The sequence below is a fragment of the Tamandua tetradactyla genome, chromosome 1, assembly GCF_023851605.1.
Source record: "Tamandua tetradactyla isolate mTamTet1 chromosome 1, mTamTet1.pri, whole genome shotgun sequence".
Classification (NCBI taxonomy): Eukaryota; Metazoa; Chordata; class Mammalia; order Pilosa; family Myrmecophagidae; genus Tamandua; species Tamandua tetradactyla.
In genome coordinates, this window is record NC_135327.1 from 72,292,530 (window position 1) to 72,305,525 (window position 12,996).

At 35.9% G+C, this 12,996-nt stretch overlaps 1 protein-coding gene across 5 annotated transcripts in view; it reads left to right on the forward strand.

Annotated features, from left to right (window-relative positions):
* Nucleotides 1–12,996, forward strand: part of SPMIP7 (sperm microtubule inner protein 7) — an 85,696-nt gene that overhangs the window by 46,571 nt on the left and 26,129 nt on the right. For all 5 annotated transcript variants that reach the window (XR_013158716.1, XR_013158715.1, XR_013158720.1 and 2 more), the window contains exon 4: nucleotides 11,617–11,693. Coding sequence is in view for 2 of the 5 variants with exons in the window: in XM_077118944.1 (XP_076975059.1) it covers nucleotides 11,617–11,693 (77 nt within the window). In the remaining 3 variants the exon portion in view is untranslated. The remainder of the gene's footprint in view (nucleotides 1–11,616; nucleotides 11,694–12,996) is intronic.

The window sequence follows — 12,996 nt, forward strand, 5'->3', positions numbered from 1 at the left end:
ACAAAAGAAAGTCTTTTCAACAAATTATTGGAAGAAATGCATAGCCTTATAGGGGAAAAAAGTCAAGTTTTACCCCACAGATATACAAAATAAAGTTTGTGGTCTGTCATTCCACAAATATAAAAGCTAAATCTATAAAGTTTTTGAAATAACTTGATTTTCAAAAGACATCATTAAGAAAATGAATCTATGTCACATAATGAAAGAAAATATTCATATATCTGCTAAAAGAAATCACAGAGGACCTAAATAAATGAAAAGCACACCATGTTCATGGATTGGAAGACTAAATATAGTTAAAATGTCAATTCTACCTAAATTGACTTATAGAGTCAATGCAATACCAATTAAAACCCCAAAAACTTATTTTGCAGAAATAGAAAAACCAATAGCCAAATTTATCTGGAAGGGCAGGGTGCCCAAATAGCTAAAAATATCCTGAGAAAGAAAAATGAAGTCAGAGGTCTCAAACTACCTGACTTTAAGTTGTATTATGAAACTACAGTGGTCAAAACAGCATCGTACTGGCATAAATATATATATATATATACTGACCAATGGAATCAAATAGAGTGCTCAGATATAGACCCTCTTATCTATGGACAATTGATCTTTGATATGGCAGTTAAGCCAACTCACCTTGGACAGAACAATCTCTTCAATAAATGGTGCTTGGAGTATTGGATATCCACATGCAAAAGAATGAAAGAGGATCCATATCTCACACCCTATACAAAAATAAACTCAAAATGGATCAAAGACCTAAACATTAGATCTAAGACCATAAAACTGTTAGAAGAAAATGTAGGGAAATATCTTATAGAACTTGTAATAGGAGGCAGTTTCCTAGATTTTACACCCAAAGCATGAGCATTGAAGAAAGGAATAAATCAATAGGAATTCCTCAAAATTAATCACTTTTGTGCATCAAAGAACTTCATCAAGAAAGTAAAAAGACAGCCTACACAATGGGAGACAATATTTGGAAACAACATATCAGATAAGTGTCTAATATCCAGAATATATAAAGAGATTGTTCAACTCAACAACAAAAAGACAAACAACCCAATTACAAAATGGGCAAAAGACATGAACAGACACTTGTGAGAAGAGGAAATACAAATGGCTAAAAGGCACATGAAAAGATGCTCAATTTCCCTGGCTTTTAGGGAAATCAAATCAAATCCACAGTGAGATATCATCTCACACCCACCATAATGGCCTTTATCAATAAAACAGAAAACAATAGGTGCTGGAGAGAATGTGGAGAAAGTGGCACATGAAAGTGGCACATTTATCCACTGTTGGTGGGAATGTAAAATGATACAACTACAGTGGAAGGCAGTTTGGCAGTTCCTCAGGAAGCTAAGTATAAGATTGCTTATGATCCAGCAATACCATTGCCAGGTGTCTACTCAGAGGACATGAGGGCAAGGACACAAATGGACATTTGCACACCAATGTTTACAGTAACATTAATTACAATTACCAAGAGATGGAAACAGCCCAAATGTCCATTAATAGATGAGTGGCTAAACAAGCTGTGGCATATACGTATGAAGGAATATTACACAGCTGTAAGACAGAATAAAGTCGTGAAGCATGTAACAATGTGGATGGACCTTGAGGACATTATGCTGAGTGAGATTAGCCAGAAACAAAAGGACAAATACTGCATGGTCCCACTGATATGAACTAACATTAATGAATAAACTTGGAGAATTTCAGTTAAGAACAGAGCTCATCAGGAGATAGAATAGGGTAGATATTGGGTAATTGGAGCTGAAGGGATATAGATTGTGCAACAGGACGGATTGTGAAAATTCAGATATGGATAGCAGAATACTACCTAATTGCAGCACAATAATGTAAGTGCACTGAGTGAAGGTAAATGTGAGAATGATAGAGGGAAGTGTGCTGGGGCACATATGAACCCAGAAGGAAAGATGATAAAGACTGAGATGGTTTAATCTAAGAATGCCTAGAGTGTACAATGATAGTGACTAAATGTACAAATTTAAAAAATGTTTTTGCTTGAGGAAGAACAAAGGAATGTCAATAGTGCAGGGTGTTGAGAATAGATGGTCATTCATATTCTAAAACTTCAACTTCTGTGTGAGACTAAAGTGAGAAATGTTTATTTGGTGCAAAATTTGTGTTTTGAATAGTGTATTTCCTAACTTAACATATATGGACAGGTTAATTGAACACCATAAGTACATGAAACCTTGAATAGGGCATGAGATTTTGTAGGTTTGTCCAAGTTAATGTGATGCCCCAATAAATCCCAAATTGATGTGAACAGTGAATAAAGAAATATTTGCAAAGTTCCTTTGGGGTAATGGCCAGAAAGGAGGAAAATTCAGCTCCCCCATTTGGAGAATTCCTGATATTCTGACAAGCAGTGGGGACAACCAATTCAACCGGCCGAGCCCTCAATCTTGGGGTTTATTCCTATGAAACTTATCCCTGCAAAGGATAGACTAAGCCTACTTTAAATTAGGCCTAAGAGTCACCCCCAGGGAACCTCTTTTGTTGCTCAGATGTGGCCTCTCTCTCTCAACCAAAATGGCAAATGAACTCACTGCCCTTCCTCTCTCTACTTGGGACATGACTCTAAGGGGTATAAAACTCCCTGGCAACATGGAACAGAAATCCTAGAATGAGCCGGGACTCAGCAGCAAGGGATTGAGGAAACCTTCTTGACTGAAAGAGAAATTAGACAAAATAAAATGTCAGCGGTTGAGAGATTTCAAACAGTCAAGGTTAACCTGGAGGTTATTCTTATGCATTATATATATAAAACCCCATTTTAGTTTAAGGTGTATTAGAGAGGCTGGAGGGAAGTTCCTGAGACTGTAGAGCTGTGTTCCAGTAGCCATGTTTCTTGAAGATGAATGCATAATGATAAAACTTTTGCAATGTGTCTATGTGATTGTGAAAACCCTGTGTCTGATGCTCCTTTTATCTATGATATTGACAGATGAGTAAAAAATATGGATTAAAAATAATTAAATAATAGGGGGAAAAATGTTTGACACCACCACACATTGGTGAGGACAGGGAGACACTGGATTTCTCATGCCTTTGGTAGTATCTTAGAAAGTGAAGCTTACATTTATCTGATGACCTAGCAATTCTACCTTTAGTAATTTACTCTAAAAAATGAAAATCTGTTTCCACAAAAAGACTTGTACTGAAATGCTTATAGCAGCTTAATTAATAGCAGACAAAAATGATGCACTAGTACTCAACAGGAAAAAAGACTGACCCATCTATATACACCACAACAGGGGAAAATCTCAAAAGTATTAAACTGAGCAGAAAAAGCCAGAATCACATACTATAGGATTCCAATTATATGAAGGCCGAAAGCAGCAAACCTAATTTAAGTTGCTAGTAAAGAGAATAGTGGTTGCCTGTGTGGACTGAGGATTGACTGGAAAGGAGAATGAAGTAATTTTCCAGAATGATGGAAATGTACTATATTTTGACACTGGTTATTGGTTGGTTATATGGATTTGTAATTTAATTAAAATAACCTAAGGTGGCGCAGTGGTGGCTCAGAGGTAAGAATTATTGCTTGTCAAGTTGGAGATCTGGGTTTGATTCCTGGAGTCTACCCATGCCAAATAAACAAAAAACAAAAAGCAATCTAATAGTCTATACATTCCACTTTATGTGAATTTTACCTCAATAAGATATATTTATATATATATTTCACTAAACATAATCACTTAATATTTATAGCTCCAATATAATCAATGAAGCCAAAACAATTTATTTTTATTGATAAATATTATATATTCACATACCATGTTTTCTCATTTGCTAGCTTCCAGAATGCAATATACCACAAATGGAATGGCTTTAAAAAAGGGAGAATTTGATAAGGTGCTGGTTCACAGTTCTAAGGCCAAGAAAATGTCCCAGTTAAAGCAAGTCTATTAAAATGTCCAATCTAAGACATCCAGAGAAAGATACATTAGTTCCAGAAGACTGATGACATTCAGCATTTTTCTCTCAACTGGGAAGGCACATGGCAAACATGGTGACAGTCTGCTAGCTTTCTCGTCTGGCTTCTTGTTTCCTGAAGCTCCCCTGGGGGCTTTCTCCTTCTTCATTTCCAAAGGTCCCTGGCTTCTCGTGGCTATGTTGTTCTGAAGCTTTCTTCAAAATGCTTCCTCTTTTAAAGGAGTCCAGTGATCTAATCAAAACCCACGTAGAAAGGGTGGAGACATGCCTCCATCTAATCAAGTTTAATACTTGATTATTAATACAAAATAGATTGAGTCACATCTCTGTGGAGATAACCTAATCAAGTTTCCACTAGTAGTGAATAGGGATTAGAAGAAAGCATTGCTCTCACAAGATTGATTAGGATTAAAACATGGCTTTTTTAGGGTACATAAATCCTTTCAAACTGGTACACCATGTAATCATCCAAAGTGTACAACCAATGGTTCATAATATCATCATACAGCTGTGCATTTATCATCACAATTGACATTTTCTTTTCTTTTTTGTGAAAAATAACATATACATAAAAACAAAAAGTTTTGAAGCACACCACAACAATTGATTATAGAACAGATTTCAAGAGTTTGGTATGGTTTAAAATTCCACAATTTTAGGTTTTTACTTCTAGTGCTCTAGGATATTGGAGGCTAAAAGAAATACAATGATTCAGCAATCACATGCATTTGTTAAACCATACCTTCTCTGTATAATGCCACATCACCTTTTTTTAAATTTTTTTTATTGTGAAATATAACATGTACAAAAAAAAGCAATAAATTTCCAAATGCATTATTAAACAGATTTTAAAGTCTGGTTATGGTTATGGGTTACAGTTCCATGATTTTTCGTTTTTTCTTCTAGCTACTCCAAGACACTGTAGATCAACAGAAATATCAATAGAATGATTCAGCTGTAATATTCATTTCTTAAATCCTATCTTCTCTGTTATACTCTTCCTTCTCTTTAAATAACATATATACCTAAAAACAATAAATTTCAAAGTACATCACAACAATTAGTTGTAGATCAGATTTCAGAGTTTGGTGTGGGTTACAGTTCCATAATTTTAGGTTTTTATTTCTAGCTGCTCAAAATACTGGAGGCAAAAAGAAATATCAGCATAATAATTCAGCACTCATACTCATTTATTAAATCCAACTTCCTATGTACAACTCCACCTTCACCTTTGATCTTTCTCCCACTCTTTAGGGCTGTTTGGGCTATGCCCATTCTAACTTAATGTTGGAAGGGGCTGTTGATAATATGGGATAGGGGATGGAACTATCTGATGTTTTGGAGAGGCTGGTCCCTCTGCATTTCAGGACTTATCTGGTCCAGGGACCCATCTGCAGGTTGTAGGTTGCTGGAAAGTTACCCTAGCGCATGAAAGCTTTGTAGAATCTTATATAATGGCCTAGGTATTCTTTAGGATTGCTGGAATGGTTTTAGCCAGGGTTTGGCAAGCTATGATAGGTATCAATGACTAACTGAAGCTTGTGTAAAAGTGGCATCCAGAGTAGCCTTTTGACTCTATTTGAACTCTCTCAGCCACTGATACCTTATTTGTTACACTTCTTTTCCCCCTTTTGGTCAGGATGGCATTGTTCACCCCATGATGCCAGGGCCAGGCTCATCCCTGAGCATCATCTCCCATCCCACCAGGGAGACTTTCACCCCTGGATGTCATGTTCCATGTAGGGGGCAGGGCAATGACTTCACTTGCAGATTTGGGTTTAGAGAGATAGAGGCAACATCTGAGCACTCACATGGAAAAAGAATGAAATGTGACCCTCACCATACAGCATACAAACAAACAAAACAAAATAAACAAACTAAATATAATTACCTAATGTTTATAACTCCAATATAGTCAATGAAACCAAAACAATTTTTTTAAAACAATGAATAAACTGATAAATTCTAATTGACAAAACGAATTAATGCTTTAACATATTTTGTGAGTTAGCAATTTAAGAGTAGGTCATAGGTTAGCAATGCCTACAACATTCTGATTCTGACTGTTACAGTTCTGGAGTTGAAGATTAGGAAGCTCATTCCCAGAATTGTCACAGACTGTCACCTTCACATATATTGAAATGCTAAATATTTTCTAAATGAAATATGCAGCCAAACTCATAAACAAGAACGGGAAGGGAAATCCCAAGTGCCAAAAAAGCAAAGGAAATTCAATGCTAACAGCATATGTAATAAAGGAAGAGATGTTTATTTGTGTGCAAAATTTATATTTTGGGTAGCACATTTCCTATTTTAACTTGTATGGTCAGTTTAATTGAACACTATAAGTACATGGAATCTTGAATAGGGCATGAGATTTTGTTGGTTTGTCCAGGTTATTGTGAATACCTGATAAATCCCAGAGTGATTTGGATAGTGAATAAAGAAGTATTTGCAAAATTCCCTTGGGGGAATAGGAAGAAAGGGGGAAATAGTCAACTTTCTTGGAGAATTTAGAGAATTTCTGATATTCTTGCAAGCAGTGGAGATATCCAAATCAATAGGCCAAGCCCTGCATCTTGGGGTTCAACCCTATAAAACTTATCCCTGCAAAGGATAGATTAAGCCTGTTTAAAATTAGGCCTGAATCACCCCCAGAAAACCTCTTTTGTTGCTCAGATGTGGCCTCTCTCTCTAAGCCAAAATAGCAAGTGAACTCATTGCCCTCCCTTGCCAGTACATGGGACATGACTCCCAGGAGTGTAAATCTCCCTGGCAATATGGGACAGAAATCCTGGGATGAGCCAGGACCTGGCATCAAGGGATTGAGAAAACCTTCTTGACCAAAAGAGGGAAGACAGAAATGAGAAAAAAATAATGTGTCATTGGCTGAGAGATTTCAAACAGAGTTGAGAGATTATCCCAGAAGGATATTATATAAATATCCCCTTTTTAGTTTATGGTGTATTGGAGTGGCTAGAAGGAAGTACCTGAAACTGTAGAACTATGTTCCAGTAGTCTTCTTTCTTGAAGATGATTGCATAATGATATAGCTTTTACAATGTGACTGTGTCAGTGTGAAAACCATGTGCCTGATGCTTCTTTTATCTAGGGTGTGGACAGATGAGTAAAAAATATAAATTAAAAAATAAACAAATAATAGAGGAGAAAAAGTTAAAAATAAATTGGGTAGATGGAAATACTAGTCGTCAATGAGAGGGAGGGTTAAGGGATATGGTATGTATGAATTTTTTCTTTTTTCTTTCTTTTTCTGGAATGATACAAATGTTCTTAAAAATGATCATGGTGATGAATAAATACACAACTATGTGATGATATTGTGAGCCATTGACTGTATACCATGTGTGAAATGTTTGTATGTTAAGAATATTTGTATGTTAAATTTTATCAATAAAAATATAAAAAAGAAATGTCATAGCTTACATTAAATACTTCATAGGTATAGCAGTGGGTAACAGAGGCCTAAATATGCTGTGATTTAAACAAGATGGAAATTTATAGCCTTTTAGCTTAATAGTCCACAAAGCTATGATTAAACAGGGAGCTTTGTAACTATTGAAATGTTTGTGCACTCTTTTGGCATTCATCTTACTTGGCTAAACCGCTTGCCTCCACCACAACCTCTGGACTAATTAATAAGCAGCTCACCAGTTCTGGAGCATAAACTCCCCTAGAACATCTGCAGCCCCCTTGCACACCGCCTGCACGCCTCACCCAGAACTCATTGCTAGTCCCAAAAGATAAGCTAACCATCCCCAACATCTCAGACTTACAGTCGCTTTGCTTTTTCATGTGCATTTGCTTTAAACTAATCAATCACTGACTCTCCTGGGAAATATACTAACCCCCACCCTTGGACCACAATAAAAGCACAAGCCCACAGTTTCTGCTTACTCTGCTTGCATTCTCACTACCTGCTGGTTGAATCAGCTGAGCCAATTGTGCTTCCCATCGAAACCTCAGAGAGAGTGCCACCCTTCTTCCTGGGACCTGGAAGTAACAAACTCTCTGTTCTCGTGCATTTTGGCCCCAGTTTCCCATTGTGTTACAGCTGACCTCCACCCAGACCCAAATTTAGACTCTAACTTAACTAATTTGAAACAGAGGGTGCGTTCCATGAGATTGTTTTGGACTCATTTTATCTTGCTACTCACACCTAAATGTAGGCTGCTGCTAATATGGCCCGAGACTGGTCATATCCTAAGCATCAGGATTGGAGAAGGGACAAAGTGGCATGCCCCTTCCTTTCAATGATTTGTTCCAGAAGTTTCACACAGCACCCTAAACCATATTGACAGAACTCAGTAAATAGCTACTGCCAGTTGCAAAGTATGTGAAAGACTTATCTTGTCTTTAATCCGTGGTAATGGGCCCAAATAAAAAGTGGTTTTATTTTATTGGTGGATTATGAGGAATGAAACTGGTTTGGTCTGAAGCCAAATAGTGAAAAAACTAATATTTTAATACCCATGCAGGAAATGGATTTAAACCTCAGAATCTCTTATGGTGAATAGTTGAAATTGAGTTTTTTATCTACTTTCAGGTAACACAAAAATCTGTCTTATCAATGAAAAGGAGTCCTGACTAAATCCTTAAACACAGGAGGAAATTTGAACAACTGACCAGGGCAACACATTGAACAATAATATACTATATTAACCATGAGAAATTAGAACCATAGGCCGGTACCCTGAGGGTATGTGAATTGTGATTTCTTAGTATACACATAATGTGGGAATGCCACATTGTACATTTTAAGTAAAAAATGGTTTTGGACCTAGAAGCAATAAACACCTGCTCTGTATGAACATTTCCACAAAGCAGGACAGGTAGGATTCCACAGAAAATGCTATCTGTGAAGAGATCACAATCAAAATTATAATCCTCATGAAAAACTTACCAACTATGAAAGGCTCTCTAAATATCTCAGAGAGTAGAGAGACCTGAGATAGACTTTAATTTTCAAGAAAGTAAAGTAAGAACTTTTATTTCAAAGGCAAGTGCAAATCTTAATGAAAAGAACCATCAGACATGAAATGGAGCCAAATGGGAGATTCTATAACTGAGCATTTATTTAAAACTCTGTTAAAAATACTTGTTTCCTGTGTGGTTGAGTAAGTTCCTAGCAAACTAAGCTTCCACAGATGAAAACCACTGACTCTGACAAAGTACAATTTCACCTCCTTGAAGGCTATGGGGAGTGAACAAAGTTAGATTTCAGAGAGGAGTTGAAACTTTAGAGGAAACAGTGACTTTCCCATTTTCAAGGCTTTGGTCTGAAAGTGGGTCTCGATAAAGGAACAGGGGATGGTTAAAATTTCAATAGGATCCTCTGTCTTTCTGACCTAAAGTAAAATAAAAAATGGAGAAATGGGGAAACCATGGCAAAAAGAAGAAGGAAGATTCCCAGGTGGGAGAGAGCAGGTGAAGGGTGCCACATTTCTACACAGGAACTTAACATCCTTGCTGAGAACAGACTGGAAGCGATTTGCATCATAGACAAAAGTGAAAATACTGATCTGAGATTTTGACTGCTACCCACAACAGGCAAGAAAAAATTAGCAGTATGAGTCTAATCAGGTTAATTGCCAACCAAGACATCAAGACACTTGAGAAGAAAAATACAGAATCCGATATTCCACAACATAACATTCACAATGTTGGAAATACAATTCAAAATTACTCAATATAAAAACACCCTGGAAAATATGACCCAATGTCAAGGGTAAAGACAATCAGCAGAGGCCAACCTGAGATGATACAGAAGCTGGAATCACGAGAAAGGGACTTTAAAGCAGCTATTAAGCTCAATGATGTAATGAAAAACACGCTCATAAAATTAAAAATAGAGGTTTTAGTTGCTGGCTGCTAAAGCAAATTCCATGCAATGGGTTGACTTAAATATGGAAATTAATAAAAGCTTGCAGTTTTTAGGCTAGGAGAGATCCAAATCAAGTCCAAATCAAGGCTTCATTAAGCGATGTTTTTTCCCCAAAACTGATATTCTGGGGCTGACTGCCAGATATCATTGGTCCTTCATCCCTCTGCTAAGGCAATGTACATCATGGCATTTTCTGGCCACTCCCTTCCCTTCTGGGTTCTGATGAATTTCAACTTTTTTGCTGCTCTCTTTGTGCCTTTTTTCTCTCTCTGTGACCTTCCCCATAAGACTTTGTAAAAGGATTCAGACCCATCTTGAATGAGGTGGGTCACACCTTATCTGAAGTCCAGCTTAACCTAAGATATTACAAAAAAAATAAAAATTGCAGAGTAGTACATCTCTGTACATAGAATCCTTACATAGTATTAGCACATCAAAACCAGTAATTTATAAAAAGGACGATACATCATGATCAAGAATGTTTTATACCAGAAATGCAAATATTGGTTTAACATTCAGAAATAAATCAATGTAATTCACTGTATTAACAGAATAAATGAGAAAAATATTTGATTATTCTACTAGTTGTAACTTCAATGAAAGTTTAAAAAATCATAATGAATAAGTTTAAATGCAGACTTAAAACTAGTGAAATAGGAGTTAGTAAACATGAAAGTTGATGGCAGTAAAGTGGAAGATAAATATGGATTAGCATTAAAGAGATGCAAAAGTTAAGAGATTTGAATTATAGAATTAGAAACTCTAACATTTATCACATTTTTCCAAATGAAAATATCAAAAGAATTAAATAAGTAGAGTATATTGATGATAAACAGTTAAAGACTGAGGATAGTCCAAATTAGAAAAAGTCATGAATTCTCATATTGAGGAAGAATAATAAGTCCTAACCTATATGAATAAAAATATATCCTCTCATACACAAATTATATTGAAGCTGTAGAAAAGCTAAGACAAAGATAATATTCTAAATTCAACCAAAAAGGAGGAAAACGCGAAGAGAAAACCTACAAAAAAATTAAGCTCAATGGTATTTCAAAACCCACAATACAAGCCAGAAGCCAATGAAATACTACTGTTTCCAAGGAATCATAATACTCTAAACATAGAGTATTATTCAAAAGTAAGGGTGAATTCAAATCCAGGATTGCAAGAAGTTCACATTCTTGATGAAATAACTACTAGAATCAGCAAAAAGACAATGCAGGAAAAAACAAAAGTAAAGCAAGAATTGGTAAAATATGTTAGAAAATCTAAATAAATAGTAACCATTAAAAATAATAATAACAATGTTCATTATAATAAATAATTAATTTAAAAATTTTGATAAAATAAGATTGAAGATAGGAAGGGGGAAATATTTGAAAACAAATAGCCTTGTATTATTAGAAGATAAGACAATTGCTTTAAAAAAGTTTTAAATACATCATGCTAAAAATTATTTGTGAATATCTAGAATACAATATTTTTTTCATGAGCATCTGAATTTCCATGAACTTTAATATACATGTTGTAAAATTTAATTTAAGCACTAGAGGAATATAAACAGAATGTAAATTTCTAACACAAGAGGGAGCAAGAAGGGAAAAGTTGAAACTTGTCAATCCAATAGGTTTTATGAAAGAAGAAAAGAAAGAGAAAGCATGGTGTATAAAAAACAGTAGCAATTCCCATTTACACCTGGCCTCTTCTAACTTGGTATTTATGCCTATGCCTCCTAGGATGATGGCGAACCCCTTTTTCAATCAAGCGAGAAATATAATGAAAAGAATTCATTTTACAAGTCCTCTACACAAAAGTAAGCATTTATTTCCCAATAAAGTTTTGGTTTAAAAATATGGTTATATATTCTTAATGACACTTAGCCTTCTTGCCTACAATATCCTGGATCCTATGAGTAATTCAAGGAACAGCAGACTCAGGTAATTATAAGTGGGGTACATTGATTGCTAAGGAATAAAAAGTTGGGGCAGATTTTTAGAGAACACTTATGTTTAATAGAGATTCAAAGCCAAGACGGAAAGGAAATGTTCAGAGAGGGAGGAGGAGATAAGAGTAAAGAGTCATAGAAAATAACAGCAGAGAGAGCATGAAGGAGGAGAATTTATTTTTTATTGAGTACACAAATATTTATCGAGTACTGGCTATGCCTCCATTGTAGGCTCTGACATGCATCAGTGAATAAAACAGAGAGCAATCTCTTCTCTCAAGGAGCCCTCATTGTGTAGGGAGACATTGAACCAAAAAACATTAAGAAAGTCAAGAGATGAATGCTAGAAATTGATAATTGTATGAAAGAGAAAAGAAGGTAGAACAGGGTAAGAGGTATCAGGGGTGCTTGGGTGTGTGGAATTAATAGGCTTCCACAATAAATAGAAAGTCTGGGGAGACCTCCTTGAGTGATGAGATTTAAGCAGAAATTTGGGGATGTGAAAACAGACCAGCAGATACGTGACATAATTTTATATTCCAGGCAGAGGGAATATAGAGCAAATGCTCAATGTCAGAAGCAAGCTTAGGGTGTTGAAGAGGCTGGTGTGTGTGTGTGTTTGTGTGTATAGTAGAGGTGGGGGAAGTTGAAAGAGAAAAGATCACAGAAGTGCTAGGGAATCAGATGATTCTTGGCATTTTCAGCAATTTGTAAACACTAGGGCTTTCACTCAACTGAGAGTGAGTTTTGGGAAGAGAAATGACAAGATCTGACTTATATGCCAAAGTAACCATTACAGTTGCTGGGTTAAGAATAGATTGAGCAGTGGGAGAAGCTGGGAGACCCGTTCAGTTCAGAAGTTACTGCTATCATCCAGTACAGGGACAACAGTGACTTGGAGGAGAATATAATTGAAGTAAGAAGTGTTTGGCTTCTGGAGATAATTTGAAAGCTAGTCAACACAATACCTAATTGGAGATAATGGAGCTGAAAGAAAAAAAAGTCCAAGGATGTTGAACAACAGAACTAGGTGAATGAAAGTGATCATGGCAAGTGGAATAAATATGAGGGGAAGGATCGGAAGTCACTTTTAAACATGTTGAATACCAGATGTTTATTAGATGTTTAATCAAGTCTATCAAGTTGGCGGTGGGGATATATGGATCCATAG